Source organism: Scleropages formosus, chromosome 2 (assembly GCF_900964775.1).
Source record: "Scleropages formosus chromosome 2, fSclFor1.1, whole genome shotgun sequence".
Classification (NCBI taxonomy): domain Eukaryota; kingdom Metazoa; phylum Chordata; class Actinopteri; order Osteoglossiformes; family Osteoglossidae; genus Scleropages; species Scleropages formosus.
Window position 1 is genome coordinate 34,546,410 of NC_041807.1, and position 22,709 is coordinate 34,569,118.

Here is a 22,709-nt window from a genome sequence, read left to right on the forward strand (position 1 = left end):
CGGTTTATCTGAAGTTTTGCGTGTGTGAGTGTGTGAGTGTGTGAGCGTGCGCTTGCTGCGGCGCTGCCCGCCGGCCGGGCTCGCCGGCCCCCCGGGGAGACCGGGGTGGATACAGGGAGCGAGACACGCGGCGTTGCCCCCGCTCCCCTACCCTTTCTCTCAAGTGGGAGGGGAGCACCGTGGAGCAGTCATCCAGGCTGGCATGGGGGCCACAAGGGTACATAAATGCTGAATTAGAGCAGCTCTCCGCGGAGGGGCTCCCTCACTCGCATGATGCTGCGGGGGCGATGTCTTGAGGGAAATGGAAAGCCGTTAGCCTCTTCGGTTGTCCTGTCTCGGCCCGGTCGGACAGACTGATTTTTTAAAAAAAAAATTATTTATTTATTTATTTTACGAGATTGAGGCCGAACCGTTTCTTCCTCCGCAGAGAGGAATTTGTTGGGCTGCGGAGACCCCAGATTGTTCTTTTCCCCCCTGTCAAATTTAATTACTCCCCTCTCCCCTGCTCCCCTTCCTTTATATACCTCCAGCAGGCCCTCTGTTATTCTGTCGCCTTTTAACTGCTTGTACTGGGTTTTATCAGCGGTATAAAAGCGGCGCTGCTGGCGCTGCCGCTGCCGCTGCCTCGCCGTGGCCCGTGCCTTGGAGCCTGGAGCCTGACAAATGAGATATGGCCTTCAAGGGTATTTGCCCCATTATCTGGTAGGCGCCTGAGCAGGTATTAAAAATAGCCCTCGTTTCATGAGCGTCGGAGGAGACGAGCGCCGTACATTTCTGTGAGCGCGTGTGTATGCGTGTGTATGACGTGTGCGTGTGTGTGTGTGTCACAGTTCGGTACCATTTATTCATACTCAAGTATCCTTCGGTACGTACGGCAGTAGCGGAGAAGAGTGCTCCACATTTCTCAGCATGTCTCCTTCACCTCTTCCCGTAAGGAGAAATGAAGCTTGTCCCAGGAACTGTGGGTAGCCGTGGGTCCCCCGGTGAGCGCTCAAAGCGTGGGCAGGCTGAGTCGCTCTCTCTTTCAGCACATTTGTCCTGGGTTTTAGCTAAGGGTCACTACTGGAGCGCTCCCTGGTCAAACTCTCATACCCTGGGCCGCAGGGGGCCCTGTAGTGGACCACGAGTGACTGCAGGGTGTTGCGGATGATAAATCACAGCAGCGCGGTTGTGGAGGTGCCATCAAGGCAAATCCAAGGATGCCGTCTTCAGGCATTGCTTCTTGCTCCTTCCACTTGTCCCTCCACTCATCCATCCACTCGTCCCTCCAGTCTTCCCTCCATTCGTACTTCCAGTCTTCCTTGCATTCATACCTCCGGTCTACCTTCCAGTCATCCATCCATTTATCCCTCCAGTCTTCCATCCAGTCAACCATCCATTTGTCCCTTCGGGGTTCCATCTCAGTCATTCCTCCATTCAACCCCCACTCATCGTTTCTTACCTGCCTGCCACTCTCTTTAGCTGTCCATCGTAGTTACTGACACCTCCCTCTCCCTCTGCTCCTCTTTGCGCATTTGATCAGTTCTTCTGCTCAATGAGTCCTCCTTCCCGTCCTCCCACGCCTCATCCTTGTGTGTATTACCTGTCTCTTTCGGAGGCGTCTCCTGTCTCTCCACTACATACCTCCTGTCGTCCCGCTCCCCCCCCAACTTGTTCTCGGGCCAGCAGCTTCCAAGCTGCAAGGTGACCTTGCGTGCCATATCAGCATTCTGCGGCCGTCACCCTCTACCGCCCCCCCCCCCACTCTCTCAGGAGAGTAATTATTTCTTTCAGAGTGAAAGGTTCAATTTGCCATAAAGGAACAGGAGCTGCAGGTACAGGATGAGGGTGTCTGAGCGAGAAGGCGGAAGAGGCGGGAGAGAGGCGTGGCCCGAGATCATGCCGAATCGTCACCGTACACCCTCGGCACGGCGTGACGAAGGCACCTTCTGAGATGCCCGCTTGTGTCCCAACACGGTTTGGGTGCAACAGGTCCCCCTGCTGACTCCGCCGGCAAACAAACCGCTTGGAGCTCAAAGACCGGACTCCGCGAAGCTGAGGAATGTCGACGGTGGTAACTGGGGCATAGCCGCAATGTTCACGCTGTGTAGGGTCACATCTCAGGCCAGTGCTGGTCCAGTCCTAGTGCTTTGCTCGGTAGCTCAGTGATGCAGGCAGGTTCTCTTTGGCTCAGATCAGTTTGCTTTGGCAAAGGGTATGGTGCCCTTCCCAGCAGGTTCCCTCTGAGCACCACTGAATAATACAGATCAGTAATACACAGTAGCATAAGTGTATTGCTGATTTATTACATTAAAAATATGTGTGGGAAAGAGCCAGAAGGCAACAGAGGAGAGGAACAAAGCTCCTACAGCTGGTAAAGGAGAAAACCGAGGCCAAATGGCTGCTCACCGCTCCCGGCCATGCTAACATTACACAGCTCTGGAGCGGTCAGGTGGTCGCCCGCACATATCTGTCTGCCTCCCAGGTGACCTTTACCAGGTCAGGCGTTGCAGATGTAGAGGCCTTTCCAGGTGTCAGCTCAGCAGAGTGTATCCTCGGGGTGAATTCCGTACTTTTCGTTCTCTCTCTCTAATGTCTCTGAGAGAATCTGAGGGTTTAATATGAATGAGACAAGTTTTCAACAGCAAACGCAGCAAATTTCACATCCACAGACGTGGAATCGCAATCCGAGATGTCATCTTTGACGCCGAGGAGTCGCGAACCGCACCATGACACTTAATCCGTACCAGACTCTTGAGGAACAGGAGGATCATGGGAAGGTTCCTCAGCCTCGCAGGAACATGAGCGCTCTGTCTCACCGAGTGGCTCTCAGACCGGAGGCTGACCCGCCTCCCTGGGGTGCATTACACAGGACTCAGCCTAATTAGACTGTGTCTGCTCTCGCACCCAACTGCCTTTCCTGTAAATGAGAAAAAAACAGCGCTGACAGTTGTTATTAAACCTCCTTTTGATTCCGTCCAGACGGCTTCCTTCTGCCACAGTAGTAGGCCATAATAGTCTGAGCAACGTCGCCTAGGTTTTTTGCGGCACTGTAGTTCTGTGGGGAAGTGCTGCGGTGCAGTGGGTAGCACTGGTGCCTCACAGCTCCTGGGTTGTGGGTTTGGGGTCGAATCCATCTCAGTCGGTGTGCAGTGCAAAGTGATCTTCTCATGTTCACATGGGTCTCCTCCCACAGTACAAAGCCGTATGTTTTTTTCTGGACTGGTGACTGTAAATTATCCATAGTGTGTGTGTGTGTGTGTGTGTGTGTGTGTGTGTGTGTGCGTGTGCGTGTGTGTATCCGTGTCTGTGATTGCCCTGCGGTGGACTGGCATCCAGTCCAGAGTGTACCCTCTCTCACGCACAAGCAAATATTGATAACTGATGGATGGGTTGGTGGATGTGATGTTGTGTTTGGTTATGTTAGGTTACGATGTTTAAAAGGAGCCATAACTTAAAATGAGGTGATTTACTAGTAAGTAGAATGTGTTGTGTTATTTAGAAATGTTGAGCTTTGGAAAGATCGGACACATGTTACTCGTGCCAGTAAATCACATCATTCTCACATCTCAGCCTTAGAGGGGACTCTCTTTCCACGTGTGTCTTGTTCGTGGTTGCTCCTCTTCAACACTGTGAATCTTCCCAGAATGCTCTTCCACAAAGATCTCACCTCCAGTCTGTGCTTTGCGAGAGATGCTCCCACAGAGCCACTCTCACTTCAGGGATTAGGGAGCCTCTCCGGAGGGGCGCTAGAGCTTATTTAAAGCTTGTCGGGAGTGCTGTTATGCAGGGGAGCCGGAAAGCCTCTCGCGCCCGAGCTCGGGCTCCATGTTTGCCGTGAATTACAATGTGGCGTCTCAGCCTCCAAGTAGGAGGCCAGCACTTTGTTTCACAGCGTTATATCGAGTCCTTATATCGGGTGCGGTGACGAAGGAGCTCGGCACCGGTCTGAGGCACCTTAACGCAAGCTGACCGTCCCAGCGATGCAGACACAGAAATGCGTCACCGGACTGGATCCTAAAGGACTCTGCTCACAATTCCTTTTAAAATGCTTTTCCCATAGTGCATTGGGTGGAATTAGGGAGTCGTTGCTGGCTGGTCTTACAGATTAAGAGACACAGTTTATTTGGTTACCCTGAGATGTACTGGGATCCTGTCCGCAGTGTACCCTACTGGGCCTTGCGCCCTGTGCTGCCGGTATAGGCTCCAGACCACCGTGACCTTCAGTCAGGACAACAAGTTATCATCAGTGAGTGAATAAGTGAGTGAGATTATTTAACCATTTTTATATACATTTCACTCTGCATGCTCTCCTAAAAACAGCTGAACTCAGGCTTCAGATATCAGGACATCTTCCCAGTGAACCAACAGGACGTTGCTCAGCCATTTGTGTATCCGTGTCTCTATAAAGTGTCTATAGAGATCAGAAGGGATGCTTGCTGGGTGAAAAAGCTGTTCACGGAAAGCTTCGTATGAAGGGTTTGTTAAATTGATTTACTTTTCTATTCATGTTTAATGAAAGATTTATTTAGCATCATTTAATGTTATTTATTTAGCTGACACATTTCACCGAAGCAACGAGAAACAAGCTGCTTTGATTTACCCATTTATACAATAGTGTAATTTTTCAGTAATTTAGGGTAACTACCTTGCTGGCAGGCACTACAGCAATAGCTTGGATACGAACCTGGGTCTTTCGAGTGTAAGGTGTCAGTTCTACCTGCTACACCACCTGCTGCCCTGCTGAAAATGAGCCTCTTCACTGGCACCGGAGGACAGGAATGCTGAGATCGCTGATCACACCTGCCTGGTTCCACTCCGGGACACCGCGGGGTGTACAGTTTACCATGTCTCGGCCTTGGCCCGTACGAACGTTCACACCTTCTAACGGCACTGCGCTGCATTTATACTCGCATCATCTAGCAGAGGGGTTGTTTAAAGAGCCACAGCTCCGCGCTCACACACACACACACACACACACACACCGCACACTGTAAATAATTAACACACACATTAAAAGGCACACGGAGACGTGGAGGACCCATGAGAGCGGGTGACCACCGATGATGAACAGAAAGGGACTCATCTAGAGAGCTGGTTTTTTTAAGAAGAAAATATTCTACGGAACAGCACCGCTCTGAAATGAACAATTTGGCCCCTCCCCGCTACTTAAAAATAAAACCGATGCGCATTGTTTCAACAAATATCCACATTGGGAGGTATACAGATATATTCCACCTAATTGGGAAATAATAATGAATTGAGAGAAAACAATAGTTTTAAAATGCTCGCTGCGCAGTCGTCGGCTAATTGGCTCATTAAGAGTAACATTAGGTGGGAAGAGGACCCTTGACGCGCGCTGCAGGGCCCAATCAATGCCCGACATCCAGGAGCATTGATCTTCCCCCGCGCCCGCCGCCCAGCCTGATTAAAACCCGATCAAGCCGTGACGTGTCTCCGCCGCTCCCACACTTCATCCCTGACTAGCCGAAACGTGGCCCGACTTTGAGCAGCCCCTTCGTACCCTTTCGTTTCCCCAGGACCGAGGTGCGGGCGGTTTACTCCGTTCGCACGAGTCCGTTCGTGGTATAAGCGAGCGGCCCGTGACGCGGCGCTGCCTTATCCGCCCGACTCGTGCCCTGGCGCCTGCGCCGAACCCCGCTGCCCGAGTGCTTTGTTTAAAATGCCTCGGGGACGGGGAGGTTACTTCTTTGCGACTGAAATATTTAAGAGACCCTAAATAAATAAGGGAGACGTCTGACTCGCGAGCGGGAGGAAAAACCCAGAGAGGCAGGAAGGCCGTCTCCGCTCCTTCGGCGGTGCTCCCGTCGGCTCTTTCTTACTCCGCTGCTTAATTGTAACGCCAATATTTCTTTGCCGAGACACTAGCGAGAACCAGCTGTGAGGGTGGACAAGAGGCTGCGGTTTCCACTTTCGCTTTCATACCTGCAGCACTGTGGGCCGTATGAGCCGAACTAAGGCACGACGAGCCGATTTCCGATGGACTGCCCAAAAGATTAAGGCACACACCAGGGAGTTTTAAGCGGTTGAGAACATTCCGAGAAGTAAAAAGAAGATTTGAATTTGTCAAATCCGGTCCAGTGTCTGTGGATGTTCTCTCTGCGTGGGTTTCCTGACGCTCTGGTTTCCTCCCGCAGTCCAAAGACCTGTGATTCAAGTGAACTGGTGACTGAATTTTTTTGTAATTTCTGAGCATGTGAGCGGATGTGTGTGATTACCCTGTCATTGATCAGGGTATGGGGGTGCAGTAGCGCAGTGGGTTGGACCAGGTCCTGCTCTCCAGTGTGTCTGGGGTTCGAGTCCCGCTTGGGGTCCCTTGCGACGGACTGGCGTCCCGTCCTGGGTGTGTCCCCTCCCCCTCCGGCCTTACGCCCCGTGTTGCCGGGTAGGCTCCAGTTCCCTGCGACCCCGTATGGGACAAGCGGTTCAGAAAATGTGTGTGTGTGTGATCAGGGTATACCCTGCTTCACACCCTATTCTTCTGAAGTAGACTCTGGACACTGTGATGGATAAAAATTTGAATTTGTCTGGTCAATTATGTGCTGTATAGGTTGCCTGTAAATCAACCAAACCGTAACAGTGGCGATATAGCATATTTGAAACTTGTAAGAGCAAGTTTTGAATAAATTACTGCTGAATCATAATTATACAATTATTCACCCATTTATACAGCTGGATTTTATTATTTTTTTTAATTTAGAGTAAGTGCCTTGCTCAAGGGCACTACAGCTGGAGGTGAGACTTCAACCTGCAACCTTTGGGTCCAAAGGCAGCAGCTCTAACCACTACATCGATGTCCCATAAAGATGTGGCTGTGGTTCCGTCTCAGACCCTCGATAAAACTCGCCTTCCGCAGCCGAGTGTGAAATAGCCGTGATTCGCAATACATCACAAACCAACATCTCGAGGGCTTCTCCTGCTGGTTCTGGACCCGGAGCTGCGGGGAGGGGCACGCGTCAGGGGTGCGGAGCCCGGCCGAGAGGACGGCCGCAGTCACGTCACGTTTGTTTCTGACCCCAAAATGTTTGTTAAGCTTTTAACCCCTCTGCGCTTGAGACTGCACATCGACGGGGGACGAGGAAAAATTCCTAGAGTCATCGTTTCAGTTCATTTCTGGTCTTCCTTGTTTCTCCGGTGTTCTGCCGCATTTGGGTCACGGAGGTACGTCGCACTCGTCGTTTTCGGACCCCTTTTTACCCGAAACAGATCCTGCGGCCCCACCCACTGCTCACTGACGCAGAACCGGTCGCATTTTCCCAGGACCAACTTCCCAAGTCGCTTGCAGCGACACTTGCATCGGTAGTCCAGGGGGCGCCAGGATTAACGGATCAGCGCCCTATTTCCCGGGCCACTCCGCCATAATCAGATCATCTTACACCTGACAAGAGGGATAAATTCTATTAGGTTTTATTAGCAGTAATTATACCCAGCTCATCCTCCATGCACCCCCCTCCCCCCCCATTTTCTTTCTCTGTCTCTCTCTTCTCCTGCTGTGTGCTTTTCATTTGACTTCCGGATCTCATTCACGACTCGTATTATCACCCACCAACACGCTCCCCGGGTCCTCCGGGCCCAAGCGCTTTCAAGGCAGCGGCAGGAGGTGGCGTGGTGCTTCGGAGCTTCAAACCACAGGCTGCTGGTGCGCGCCCCAGGAAGGGCCCTGTTGTTCTACCTTTGAGCAAAACCATACGATCGGTAAGATATTAACCACGCAAAATTTTCCGCAACGAATAAACGCACGGTTTTTCCATGGCTGCACACACACGTTGGCTGCTCCGCGGTGCTCCGGGGCCAGATTTGGGAAGCATTTCAGCGGAGTTCCAGGTTTTTGGACTGCGGGAGGAACACGGACAAAACGGTCAGGCCCGCGTGGGCAGAGTCGGAGCAGGATTTGGACCCGCGGCACCCCGGGACAATGAGGCTCCTGAGCCAACGTGGCGTCCCGCACGGGGGCCAAACTGAGCCAGTCGCACTTCCTCCAAGTAGGTGAGAAGATCCGAGCGGCAATGAGGAGGAATCTGGCAGCGTGTGTGTGTGTGTGTGTGTGTGTGTGTGCCAGCGTGGAAATGGGCTCTCAGAGGGAGCCTCTGCGGTGCTGGCTGCTATGGCGGCCCTGCGTTGATTCCCTCTGCTCTGTTTATTAACACATTGTGTGTAATTATGTAATTACTCTTAATCACCCTCCTACCGAGGCCGCGTTCACCAGCAGCCCTGCGCCTCCCTGCAAATGTGCGGGAATCGCAATACACCCCCCCCCCCACCCAGTGTTCCCTTCTATTTGTCTCTCGCACACACACACTCATACACACTCATACAGACTCGCTCGCTCCACCGACGAAACGCCTTTGTCAGATTTTACTGGCATCAGCAGTAGTGTTAAGTTGTTTTTATTTGTTCTCGTTTCCATTTCAAACCCGGCGTCCGCATCTGTTTTAAAAGCTGCCATCAAAGTCGCTGGGAGCGGTGCAACGGTCTCCTCCCTTTAAACCGCGCTGTAAACCGAATCCATCCTGCGCAAGCTGTTTCTGCCGCTTTTCCCGGGCGTCTGCAGTTCTGCCGCCTCCTCCCTCCTTCGTTCTCCTTTTTTTTTTTTTTTTTTTGGCGCTCTGCTTTATGGCCCTTTGTTGCTCGTTTCGACCGGCCCGGAACGGCTCTTGTCCTTCGCGCCCAAATGCGTAAAGACTCAAAGTGTGTGCGGTATTTCTGCGTAGTGCGTACGGGTTCGTGGGTACATTTTGTCCCTGCAAGGGAAACGCACACGTGCACACGCACGCACGCACGCACGCCTGTACCCGTCCGCTTAACCTAATGGTTAAGGACACGCCTTTGTAACTCGACAGTTCCGGGCTCCGGTCCCCTGAGGCCCCGGCTGGAGTAGTCTCGAGCGAGTGGCCCCCGACGGCTCTCGTCGTATAACCGAATAACGCGTAAGTTGCTTTGGACAAATGTGCCGATGAAGTCGCAACAGATAATAATAAGCATCGTTCACCGAATTTATGGGAGCGGAGGCGGTCGCGGCGTTCGACTCCCCCGCTTTCGTGAGCGAGACGAGGTTTGAACGAGGAAGCGGTCGGGCGATCGGCGCGGGGACCTTTCTTTGAAAAGAGGAGCGCGCGGTCATTGTTTTTTCTTGGAATGCGACGCAAGACAATAAATATATTTCTGGAAAAGCAGGACGTTTAATCCTCTCCTCCAGTCGAGTGTTTGTTTTCTCCGATCGTGCCGCTAATGGCAATGAGGACCGTTTGACCCCCCGACCCCCCTTCCTGGCCCTTCTGTGCCCCGACATACTTAAAACCCCTGTGCAAGTTTAGTTCCAGGTGCTTCTCCAAGGAGACTATGTCTTCATCTTCTTCCCTGTAGCTTTCATTGCGTTTCATCTGTGTGCGTGTGTGTGTGTGTGTGTGTGTGTGTGTGTGTGTGTGTAAAGTAACATGCTCACTCTGCCCTCATTCCCCTGCTCCCATCCACACGAGATGGGGTTGGCACTAATGAAGGACAAAGTCGAGGCGCTGCGACCCCTAGCGCCCACTTCCAGCGACAGTCTTTGGAGCTGAGCTTTGCCCTCAACCCCCACCCGTCCACGGGGCTTCTGTGCGGAGAGGGTGTGCCGAGATGGGGAAGGGCCCCGGAGCCGCACGCTGACGGACGCCCTGACGGACACCTCGACAGGTGTGTCGCCCACTCGCGGAACCCGACTGCCACCGGTCCGCACCCCACGACTGGCGAGACGACAGGGTCACGGAAGTCAAAGTGGTGGGGTTGCAAGAGGAGTGTATCACTCCCCATAGGGCCTGTCCACGGGGGCCCAGGGCCTCCACCGTCACAGTGAACACCTGACTGCTGGCAGCTGTCAGAGAGAGAGCGTGTGTGTGTGTGTGTGTGTGTGTGTGTGTGTGTGTGTGTGTGTGTGTGTAGGTGTGAGAGAAAGAGTATGAAGAGGCCAGGAGGGGTTGGGAGAATCTCCCCCCAGACACAGAGACACAACCCAGCATTTCTCATCACATCCCGATGGAGCGCTAACGAAACGAACGGGCGACGATGGCAACGGCGCAGGGTTGCTCCACATAATGCCATGATCCTGTGTGACTCTGCGCCACTTCCTCGCCATCCCCTGTTCTCCCGGGGGTCATTTCCAAAGGCGGGGGGGGGGGGGGACAAAAGGGCTGTTTAGATATGTAAATGGATTTGAAGGAACTTGCAGTGCGGGGGTGTGACTTCGCTTGAGGTTCTGGCCACGTGCTGCTGCCATGTGCCGGGACGACGGAGTGTCCCCCGGGGACGGGAGGCTGCATTGTTAGAGACCGCTGTGACTGAAGAGGGGACAGGCAGCTGTCAAGGGGCTCAGTGAAACCCGGTCCCTGCGGGACGGACGGGACCGAGAAGCGCGGCGGCTGAGTTCGAGGGGCGAAGGACGAGGAACGCCTGCTCCGTCCACAGGGGGCGCTCTGAGGCCGAGGGACGCGAGCGAATTAGCGGCGCCCGCTCCTGGGTTCCCTCTCTTTGGGTCCACTGGAGTGTCCAGGAGAGGAGCGCACACAGTTCGTTTGGAACCTTTGTTCCGAGATCGAGACCGATTTATCGTTTATTATTTATTGAGGCTGAAACGGCCATTAATAGCAGGAGATGAGTGCGCTCCTGTCCCCGCTCACCCTGGACACGATGCATGATTCTCGTGGACCGCGTGAGGGGATGATGGGACCTCTCGTTCTCCTTCACGATGGTGAGTCGGGCACCTGACAAGTAACATCCGTCTGAATTTCAACCCATTTCAACGGTTACCGTTTCCGTCCGCGCTCTTAACTTGAGATCGCGGCGGTGGGGCGTTGCCATGACGATTCCACCAGGTCTTCTGAGGTCGCAGTTCGTGCTTCAGACGCCGGGCGCGTTCCCAGTTGTCGGAGCACCGCGACGCAACGTTTGAGTGCTCGCTGCCCTACTTTCCCTCTGTCTTGAACGGCTTTCCTTGCTCCTCTGCTAGAGGAGTAACAATGTCCAGCGTCCTCTAGTGGCCGTTTGGGAAATTACCCAAATTGTTCCGGGTGCCGAGAACTTTCTCGCGTCTTTTCCCTGCAATTGGTCCCTTCCCCCTGCCGGTGTTTTCTTTCTCCAAACTGGACTGGGATTTGGGGCTGGGTGGCTGGGGGCTGCCGATGGGAGGGGGGACTTCTGCTCCTCGAGAGGGGGGATGTCGTTGTTTTGACAGATTCCGTTACAGTAGCAGTGAGATCAATTATTCGACAGAGGCACGCATCGTTTCTGGATTAATGGTGCGTGCGGCATATAAATCAAGCGCCAGGCTCGCCCCACTTTGGCGAAGAGCAAACGGAACAGACACACGCACACTCACGCGCACAAACACACGCGCGCACACACAAACATGAGCGGGCACATTTGTTTAGTAACCTTGAGATACCGGGAGCTCATCGGATGGGACTCAAACTGGGTCTGAGCACTTCCACAGGGGGCCAGCAGGCGGAGCAGTGGTTAGAGCTGCCACCAAGCACTCGGATGACCTGGGTTTGAATCCCGCTCCTGCTCCAGGACACGTGATCCAGGTACTTACCCTGAATGGATATAGTAAAAATTACCCCGCTGTATAGATGAGTGAGTAATTTGTCCATAGCTCCGTGTGCAAACCCATCAGCGTGAGCTGCCTGGAGGAAAAGCACCAGATAAATGAGTAAATAACAAAGTAAACGATGTTGCCGGGACGTCGGCGCTGCAGTGACACCTTCGTGTTCTTTATGCACCGTACGTGCAGCAGCGTGTGTTCCCCAGGTGTTGTACCTTCTTCATTTTTCACCCGGTACGCTTCGCTCCTCCTCCCGTTTAGCCGCAAATGGTCCCGAGCCATTATTCCGAGAGCCGAGCTGCTCCGCCCTTCACCGATACCATCAGGCGCTTGCCGTAGCACGGGAAGCGTTTTTGTGCGTCCTCTTTTCGGTGTAAATTTCACGTTCCCGGGGAATGCCGGCGTTTTGGCAGCATTTCCAGCGTCGCGCTGTTAATGGCGCCTCGCAAAGGAGGAGAGGTGTCTCAGCGTTCTCTGTTTCGATAGATGGCCATGCCCCTGCACCGCTTGTCCTGCGGGCCGGCGGCAGCCGTGATGGTGACGCCGCTACTGTCGGTCGAGGAAGAGCGGCACGCCAGCGTCAGCGTGCCGCGGGGTCCCCCTGAGAGCCGGCGGCTCGCACCGGGGGCCTCGTCGGAGCCTGCCTGCGGAGCGGACGTGGCACAGGTGAAGGCCGGCTCGGCTCCGCGGGTTTTCGACGAGATGCGATCGGGCGCGCGGGTTCGAGACGTGCGCGAACACGCCAGCTTACAAACATCTCAGCAACCAGGCAGGAGAGCGCCTCCAAATTAAAGTGTCACTTTTCATTTTCGTTGCTTTCTGTCTTTCGGCTCTGCTCCTCTCCGCTGGTCGGCGTGGGCGCAACCGCCTCGGCCGCATGTAGTGGCACCGGGCCGCGTCCTGTCGCATGCCTCGTCGCGACTCCAGGGGGCGCTCCGTTAGAAATCCGCTTCGGTACGCATTACCCCTCCCCTTGTTGCAGGTCCAAGGCTGCTGGCCTTCTCGTGGCTCCCGTCGCCGTGGTGACAGACACCCTGCGTAGCAGCTGTCAGCTTTGGGAAGGGAGATAAGAGGCGCAGCACGACACAGGAGAGCTCCCTCCATCACCGTGACGCTGCAGGTCCTGCGTCGCTGTACCTGTCGCCATGCTTCCCCTCCCAGTCCTACTCGCACCTGGGTTGTAGGTTCAGATCGTCAGCCCTGTAGGAAAGTGGGCGGCGGGGGTGGGGAGACTGACTGATAAAACTTCTCTCGACTCTTCAAAGGGAACGGCGGCTCTCCCTGTAGCCGGAGAGGAGCAGCAACACTATCAGTTATTAATCGGATTCTGGGGAGGTAAAGAAGAGGTAGTGAGAGAGTGGGCAGCACAGTGGCGCAGCGGGTAGTGCTGGTGCCTCACGGCACCTGGGATCTGGGTTTGCACGTTCTTCCCGGTTTCGCGTAGGGTTCCGCCCACAGTCTATAGACAGATATTTCAGGTGAATCGGTGACTAAATTCTCCACATTGATTGTGTGTGTGTGTGTGTGTGTGTGCACACACTTCTGCCTAAGAATGCGCTGTCAAAACAGAAGGAACATTCAGTACACACTGCAGTGATTTGTATTGACAGGTGTCACTCTTCTGGATTTCTGGCCTTTGTGTGCACACTCACTCACGCACAAACACACACACACACACACACACACTCACATGCACCAGAGATGCTCAGGGGTTTTCTTCACTCCCCTTCCTGTTCGAGGCAAGATCACACCCGTCACACGCATCTTCATCCCCTCGTCGTCTGTGGACAGGTGCCGACACCCTATTCAGCGTGTTCTCCTGAATGGAGGCCTCTGCCGCGTTCCACTCCGCTGTGCGAATCCCGCCCAGCTGGACAGGTGGTCTCACACACACACACACACACCTACACTAAATTAATTAAAGAGCTCGGGAACAAAGTCCTTCCACTCTCCATTACCCTCTCTTTGTCTGCCGGGCGGCTTCATAAATGATGCAGAGCCTGGAGGGAATTTGGGCGCCGCTCGCCGAGCCGCACCTCCGGCTGCCCTGCCGGCATTAGCATGTGCGGGAGTTGTGGGGCCGAGGCGGGGTGGGGTGGCTCGAACCCGCGCGGAACATCCCTTAGCGCCGGAGAAGGAAACTCAGACACCCACACGCACGCACTTCCGCGCACAAACGCGCTCGCACGTAGACGCGCGTGCCCCTCCCTCGCAAGGCTACGCTGCCGGCTTCTTCCCGACTCGCCCCCTGCAGTCGGCGTTTGTGTCGGGAAGATTAAGCTGCTCCGACGAGGCTGTGTTTACAAATATGCAGGCAGAGGAAGAGGCCGAGCGTCGCTGAATAGGAATAGAATACAAATGGGTTTTTTATCTGTCCCGGGGCTGGCCGGGGAAATGTGTTTGCAACTGCTGCTCCTCTGCCTGTGAAGGAATAAAGCGGCTTGCTCTCCGATTGCAGGCCTTGTGCTTCGCATGCGCCGCTTCCCCTCCCTCCCTCCCTCCCTCCCTCGCACCCTCCCGCGCTCTCGTTCCCCCACCAGGGCTTTCTCGTTGTCTCCCCTAGAAATGGACGCGCTCTCGCTCCGCCGTCGTGTTCATCTGCCCCGTCCCTCATGTCGGCTTCGCTCGGCGCTCCTCTCCCCGCCGCCGTAATCTTCCCCGAGCTCCTCTCCCCTCTGATCCCATTTATTCCGCCGAGCTCCCAGCCGCCTGCCGGCGCACCGCTTCTCCAGCTGAGCCGCCGGGAATCTTCCAGTCACGCTAGGAGCGCTTTCACACCGCTGGAGCCACAACCAAGCAATGCCCCGCCGCAGTTGTGATGACGGGGTTGTCCTCCTCCAGGGGTCTCGGGCGGTGGCGGGGGGTGACCCCAAAAGCCTGGGATGGACCTGCGGTCGAACTGGTCCAAACGCAGGGGAAATGAGAGCGCGGGATGGGCCTTGAGCGGCCCATTCGAAACACCGAGTGGCGTGTCGCTCACCTTCCCCCCCAAACCCTCTTTAATGGAACGGCATCATCTATAAATAATGGCCCTGACTTGACCGTTTCCATTTCAGGTCATTATTCATTATTCATTTGCCCTCGTCAATTTCCCAAGTTTCGGGGAGATGAATGGGGACGGTGGTGGGGGGGGCGGGGGGGTGATGGGGGCTAACGGGCCAAGGGCCACGTGGGACCCATCGCTCAAATGCTGAGGTCCACACCATGGAGAACGTGGGTGGGGGAAGACAGCGAGAAACCCTGGGCATCGAACGAGAATCTGACAATGAGTTGTGTTACGATTCATTTTACTCTTATTCTTACCTCTTTCCAGAAGAGAATCATCCAGGAAAATTGGTACTAATGTTAAATGTTGCCCTTCAGCGCCGTGGAAGGGGCCTATCGGTTAAAGTCGTTGTTATGGTCTTAATGAGGCGCTAACCTTTCCTCCACACAACACTCCTTACCGGTACGGTACAGCGCTGCTGCTGTAATATCCCTTTGAAATACAGTAAAAAGCTGTTGCTTCGTTCCGGCAAAGCGGAGACATTCCTCTTTGATTCCCTCGCCTCGTTTTAAAGAGAAGACTGGCCTTGCGAGATTCCCGAGACGGCGCAAAGCAGCACCTGCGTGGATCGGGCCTCCAGGCCTGTAGGATGAGGGTTTCTGCTTTTCCTCTCAACTGTGACCTGGACGGGAGGGAAGAGACTAATTGAGAGGTGGCTCCGAATGCCGCTGCTCCCCGGACCCCGGATACCGGGTTCCCGCACCCTCGGGTTCGTATCTGCCAGGATAATGAGCGCTGACCTGTCACGGTGGTACTTCCAGCGGTATATTCATAAAGTTTTCATTCCAATTAATTCCATTTCTTAGAGCCATTTAATTGGTTAGGGTTAGGATTTACCCTAATCCTAAATCAATTTAACAAACCAGGTTAGTCCGGTGTGAAAAAGGTTTCCTTTCTTTTTCCTGACTAAACAGGGACCAACGTACTGAAACCAGCAAGAAATTCGACAGATGAAAAAGGAAAAGTAAATAGCTGATAGCTGTACGTTACAATAGAACAGAAAATGCGAAAAACGCGACGTTCTCTAGGGGTCGCGCAGATAGGCTCCGAGGATCGGCGCGGGTGACGCCGCGGCGATGTGACCTTTTGTTTGCTCACGAGAGACGTTGCGGTCCGTGCGGATGCCGGGCCCTCGACTACGTCTCCGGTGCGTTGCTGAAACGCCAGCGGCGGAGGCAAGAAGTCGGTCGCGGTTCGGAGGCCGGGGGGAACGTGTGTCGCAGAGACCCCTAGTGGGCCCCGGGCGCCAAGGACAGATGGCAGCGGGTCACTCTCATTAGCCCGCTTGCCGCTCTTACACAAAGTCCCCACGAGCATCGGTGTGGGAGTTCTCTGCCGGAGAGGACGGCACAGCTGTTAGACCGCAGGAGACCAGGAGACCTTCCCATGTTTCCGATGCCTTAGCCAGGGGTTCGAAACAAGGTCCTCGGTGAAGACGGGCACAGCGCGACGGATCAGAACGAAAGCTACTGAATTGCTTTGCCCGACGCGGGGGTCGGGGAGCGGGTTTCTCCACTTCAGGGATGCCCCCCCCACCCGCTCTTCCTCGGCCTCACGTTGTATCGCTCATCCAGTAGGACCTCCCATGTCCCGGTTCCCACGCTTATGCGCTCAAGGCTCGCTCCTCGGGTCCGGGCAGGTCGTCCGAACGTCCGCCCCGCACGCGTCGACGAGCGTGTCGCGTCTCGCTCGGACTTCACGAGCGCGAGACGCGTCGGTATATGCGCGCGCGCAGCGGAACGCGACGCGGTCTGAAATCGCGCACACGCACGCACGCACGCGTGTAGCGCGAGACCGTCCGCATCGGTCGGCCGTTCCTATCTTTCGCCCGACCTTCTTCATCCCTTCTCTTCATCGTTGCCCTGCGCACGAACGAACCCCCAGCCTTCCCTCCAATACCATTACCTCAGCCTCGCGCCCGTCTGCTCTCACCTTGGCCAGCGGGCTGGAGGAGAGAGAGTAATTCTAACCTTAAAAACCTGCTGATTAAAGCTGCTTTTGAGGAATTCGATTCCACTTAATGCCTTTGGCCTGCAGCCCAGGCTCTTAGCATTAGCATCCACAGACTGTGCGTCTTCAGTCAGTCAGGGTTATGTGCGCGACGCCCCCCTCGCGCACACCCCCGGCGGAGCGCAGCGACACGCTCGCGCTGCCGCTCTCGGTTCCCGTGCCAAACTCCCGTCTCTCCTCCCCTCCGCCTTCCCCTCCGCCTGCGTTCCATCATCTCCCGTCTCCGGCGTTTCCTTCCTCGCGGCCGTCTGCCCGCTCGCCTTGTGTCCGGTGCTCGCGTTCGCACTGCGGTCCCTCTCCACACGCCGTTTATTCACGCACGCACACACCGCGAGCCATTGAGGGGAACTGTCCGCGGTGCTGAAATTCTCCAGCCGCGTCTTTATGTTGACTCGCGCTGTTTTTGACCCCTGCGTGAGAAATGTGACCCCTCACTTTTACAATGTTTACTCCAGTGTTTACAGTGAAAACACACAGCTGCCTCCCCTCCCCCCCCACACACACACACACACACACACACACACACAATGTTCTTTTCTTTGGTTAACACCGCAGCGCCTCAAGAAGTCTAAAAGGTATCTCCTTCTTGTAAATGTAGCATTTATGATGCTTTCAGTCACAGAAAAGTGGATCAGCAGGTAGGACCGGTGCCATGTGGCTCCTGGGCTGTGCTTTTTGACTTGGGGTGGAATCTGGCTCAATTTGTGCCGATTTTGTGTGTCCTCCCTGTGTTTGTGTGGCTTTCCTGCCGTAGTCCAATGACACGTGGGGTAGAAGGTGATGGTAAAACACTTTGGTATGACCCCTGACCATAAAAAGGGTCTCTAACAGTCGACTTTGACTCGGCGCCACCTGCCCGACACTCTTGTTATCGTTGTCATTTCGAACACGTGCGTCACTTGCCCGTCTTCAACACTTCCGCGGCTCTCGTATGCCCGTCGGCCAGCTCCTGCCGTCCGGCGAATTTCCGCATCCTGCGAACCCACGTTCCGGTCACAGTCCCACGGCGCGTTTCCTGCGTGTTGCGCTCGACTCCATGTGCCCGCGTACGCAGGAAACACCCTTTGCGGAACCAGAATTAGGTCACTTGCTGACTGCCCGTCTCCACATATTAATGTTTATGAAAGCTCTGGCACCCTGATAGATAGGAGATACTCGAGCTAATTAGATTGCAGGGAGACACGAGGCCCGAACGCCTCGCCGAGATAATACTGTGCCGGGAACTTGTCTCTAATTGATGTGCTGCGATCGCAATGTAGAGGCGCGTTATTGTTCCCGTTCCGTGGATGAGCCGATCGCACGGTAACGCGTGTATCGCTAGATCACAGAGATTGGAGCTGCGTCGTCCTCCTTCTGGCTTAAGAGCAAAGTTATCGCCGGCCTGTAGCGAACAATGATAATAAATCACTGCGTCGAGCGCCTTTCTTTTGTTTACCGAAGAAGCCCCGTGGTTTCAGCAAGTACATAAGCGCTCTAAACACACCTCTTCATGGTTATGTCTCCCTCGCTTAATGGGAGCTGTAATACATGCTGCTGCGTTTGAAGGACTATAATTCACGTACGAGTAATCTGTGCATCAGTATGTCCTGGTTCTAAATAAAAGTGCCTCTGCTTAATGCAAATGTTTCTTCTTCCGGAATATTCAGCAGCGCTCCTGTGAATGATAATGTGTTTCGGGCAGTTGGTGGCGCGGGGACTGCTGACCCACTCGCTTGAAGATCCGCCGCAAGAGCGCTTTTCGGGTTAAATGCGGGTCCCGTTGGCGGGGCGTGCTAATGAGCGGGCCTCCCCCGGCCACCGGGACCAGCACCGGGTGACGGAGACGCGCAGAGTTGAGCGGTACCTTCTGAACAGGCGGATTGACGCCTAAGGGGGTGCAGATCCTGACAAACGATTGCGTTGGGTCGGCCCTCTCCGCCTCTCCTGCCCGAGCCGGTCCATCAGATCTGGCAGGCCACGGTACTGGTGGTTACCCTTAGAATTCACACTTTATGGACATAATAGCATCATAATAATGAAATAAAGGCTCTTACTAATAGGTTTCATCTGCAATTTTCAAATGTTTAAAAATGTTTTTGGAAGCTGCCATCATAGAAGTTATAGCCGTCGTGTTGCAACTGAAGGTCCTGGATTCAAAACCCGCTCCTGCTGCAGTACCCTTGATCGAGGCACTTGCCCTGAATTAATACAGTAAAAATTACCCTGCTGTGCAAATCAGTAAATCACTGTGAAGTTCTCGCTCACACACTAACAATAACCACTTGCTCCATGCAGGGTCATGGTGGTCTGGAGCCTTTCCCAAAAGCACAGAGTGCGATGGGTGAGGCAAGACACACCCCAGATGGGATGCCAGTTAGTATCAGAGTAGCCCCCCACACACACACAGGAAGGGCAGTTTAAAATCTCCAGCACTCTTGAAACACACATGTTCAAACTGTGGGAGGAAAGTCATGTGGAAAACATGCAAACTCCATCCAGACTCAAGGAGGAACCTGCACTCAAACCCACAAGTTGAGGCATCTGCACTACTACCCATTTAATGGCCATCATATGGCTGCATTTATTCGACACACTTCTCCAAACTGACTTACCATTATTTTACCCATTTATACAGCTGGGTAATTTAACTGAAGCAAATTACAGTAAGTACCTTGCTCAAGCATACTACAGGCAGAAGGGGAATCAAACCTGCAACCTTCAGGGCCCAAGACAGCAGCTTTAACCACTACACTACCAGCTGTCCCCTAACTAAGTTAAGTCACCCTGGATGAGGTTGTCGGCAGAATAACGTTCACGTGAAGATGCTGCGTCGAAGCGGTGCTCCTAACCACTGTTAACCGCTTGGGTGGCGGCGCTTTGTCCTCCTGCGTTTTTGTCTTCACAATTAAGTGATCCAAGGGACATTCTCCAGACCATGTCTGGTGTGGCACCTCATGATTCTCCCCGTGTTTCCCGTGGAGGACACGCGTGCTCCCGCTCCTTCTGGCCTCGTTCCGCCACCGCCGGGTGGTAAAGCGCTTGGCAGGATTGCGAGTGTCACACAAAGAGCCGACACACAGCTGTGCTCTGCTGTCCCATTGTCGTGCGGTCCACGCACAGACATAAGAGGGAAGTGTCTCGTAACCGCACGCACTTGTGCGCTAAAGGAAGTGTGATCTCACCGTGCGAATATAATTATGGTTTAATTGCTCGCGTTGCGACTTGCCGTCATCTGCCACGGCACACAGATGGTGAACAATGGCTTCTGTCGCCGTGGACTCTGTCATATGGTGACACGCTCACGACGGTTTGTCCGGAAGCAGGAGCGGAGACAGTGTTCTGAGCTGATGGTTGGTGTGTGTGTGTGTGTGTGTGTGTGTGTGTGTGTGTGTGTGTGTGTGTGTGTGAGAGAGAGAGAGAGAGAGAGAGAGAGAGAGAGAGAGAGAGAGAGGGAGAGAGAGAGAGAGAGATATTCCAGAGTCTTTATAGCGTGCCACGTGACATTGGGTCTTACCAACCTAAGACATACCTAATTTACATTCATCTGTATGTAGCCATATGGCAAGACCAAGTATGACCACTATCGGTCATCTGTGTGAGAGATTGAGGTCTTTAGATGTTAAGGACTTTTTACAAACCGAAACATCTTCTTTGAGGCAGTGCTGTCTACTTCCATTTGTCCTGAAGCTCATATAAAGCTGTAACTTGAGAAACAGCACCACCTGTCGGCTGGGAGGACCTCCTGCGTTCTGTTCACTTTACAGGGGGCGGAGCTTCCTTCGGCATCCATCCTTCTCACACGGGAGGTCATCTGAAGATCGCCTTTGTGGACACTTTTGAGCCGGGAACACAGAACGCCACTTGCATCACAAGGGATTCGACACATGAACACATTCAGAAATCTTCATGCCTACCTTCTGATGCTGTGAACAAGTGCGATGGGAGGATTCACATCTACATACAGTAGCAAATGCGCTGTCTGAGCTCCCTGCCGTTGTGTGTCTACATAGTTACAGGATGATCAATCCAGACTATTTGACGTTTGCCAGTGAATGTTCGTGCCGACACACATCCTCTACAGACGTGGCTTTTAACTTCTGCTTTTTCCTCAACAAGAAGATCAGTATGAAAGAGGCCAAGTCTTTCATTTATCACCAGGACCCAGGCCCACAGAGACCCACGCCCTATCACTCACACACAGCTTGTCTGCCTTCGCAGTGTGTGTGTGTGTGTGTGTGTGCATGTCTTTTATGTTCCTCACCCTTTCTGTGACATGTGTAGCTTTGTTCTTCTCATTATATAACATTTTATTTTTCCTGCCGCCTGCGAGCAAACACAGAGACGCCAAGCTCTGAATGCAGGAGCACCACCCTGTCGACATATCCAGTGGATTCACTCCTGGGATGGCCATTTTCAGCACCTTCTTTACCTTTTGGGTTAGGGTTAGGGCTGTGGATAGAGCTGGGGTAGAAGTAGGATTGGGAGTAGGGTAGGGTTACTCTTAGAGTTAGAGGTAGGAGTAGGAGTAGGGTCAGGAGATTAGGGTTATTTCTTGAGGAAGAGGTAGGGCTAGGTTTCCTGTTATAGTTAAGGTTTAGGGGTTAGGGCTAGGTGTAGATTTAGGGTTAAGGGTACTGTTAGCGTTGGGTGGTTAGAGTTAGGGTTAGGGTTATTGCTTGGGTATGGGTAGGATTATGTTTCCTGTGAAAGTAAGGGGTTCAGGGTTACTCTCAAGGTCAGGATTGGGGGGTTAGGGGTGCTTGTAGGGTAACAGTTGAGGGGTTAGGGTTAGGGGGTTAAGGTTGGGGAAGGGTTAAGGTTATTTTTATGGTTAGGGATAGAGCTAGAGTTATGGGGTTAGGGTTACTCTTTGAGTTCGGGGTTGGGGTGGGGTTTGCTACATCACTAAGGTTTTCTGCTTTATCCCTGAGATTCCTGGGAAGTCAGTCGGGTCATTTACATTTACATTACGTTTAAATGTAGTGTAATGCATGTAAGTTAGCTGCTGATGTATCTCTAATCAAAGCGGCAGTATAGGCAGAGTCGCCTGTCTCCAGCTGCGGTGCGTGTTCCTGCCGTCCGCAGCGACCCGAACTTCTCTAGGTCCTGTGAGCTGTTACGCGATGCCATGGAGAATCTCTCAGGCGGTTTATGCATAAGCGGGAGATGTGGTAACGCAGCAGTGTGAGCTGTCTGGTCGAGTCCCACCCCCACTGTGAGAGGGATCTGGTGGTTCAAGAGCAGATGGGTTACGTTTTATCGGGGTTCTAACATGTGACCCTGTGTCCTTTTCTTCGTCTCTGCAGTGTCTCTACGGCTGCTACGTCCACTCCTCCATCATCCCCACCTTCCACCGCAGGTGCTACTGGCTGCTCCAGGTGAGCCCCCCCCCCCCTCCCCCACTGCCAGCCACTCACTCCCTTTGGAGCAGGTTTCCTCACAGGGTTGGAGTTACATGTGGGGGAACATCTGAATTCTCATACACTGAAAGCCAGGCGTCCTATTGGTCTCCGCAGCTGGTGCGCGATATAAAGGTGCCCTGAGGTATCTTACTGTTTCAGTACTGTGTTTATACTTAGTGCTTTGTCCTGTCCCCCATTATTCTCTTCAGTCACGTGTTGCCCTGAAGACTCTGAGTCTCCGTAAGGTGTGTGCAGGTGTGTGGGAAGTGATTGATGGGAGACCCCCGCTGGGGAAATTGTTACACACTCCACCTGGCGCACACGTCGCAGGCAGGAAGATCCGCACACACCGTAACTTCACAGGCCGGGTTCGAGAGGGGAGAGTAGGCTGCGGCAGCGTACTCGCAGCTCATTTGCAGAAATGAGAAGTTTTCTGGGCTTCCGCGCTCTGCAGTGGCTGAGTTCGGAAAGTAACAGCATACAGCACAATGTTACCGAGCTGAAGAAATTCTCTGGGCTCCTGAATTCAGAAACCAGAACTGAGCCCGGTTTTTAAAAATGAAATCGTTTTTTTTCTCTCTCTCTCTCTCACGGATTAGAATGGATGACCAGCCCACCAAAAATGAAATTGTTTACTTCATTTTCAGGCAAATAAACAAAAATAGTTTGCTCATAGCGTACGAATGTGTGGGCTACC

General features: G+C 53.7%; 1 protein-coding gene across 7 annotated transcripts in view; it reads left to right on the plus strand.

The window, feature by feature from the left end:
- LOC108933484 (calmodulin-binding transcription activator 1-like) overlaps nt 1–22,709 on the plus strand; it is a 288,342-nt gene that overhangs the window by 202,379 nt on the left and 63,254 nt on the right. For all 7 annotated transcript variants that reach the window (XR_003798268.1, XM_029259174.1, XM_029259181.1 and 4 more), the window contains one exon: nt 21,917–21,988. Coding sequence is in view for 6 of the 7 variants with exons in the window: in XM_029259174.1 (XP_029115007.1) it covers nt 21,917–21,988 (72 nt within the window). In the remaining variant the exon portion in view is untranslated. The remainder of the gene's footprint in view (nt 1–21,916; nt 21,989–22,709) is intronic.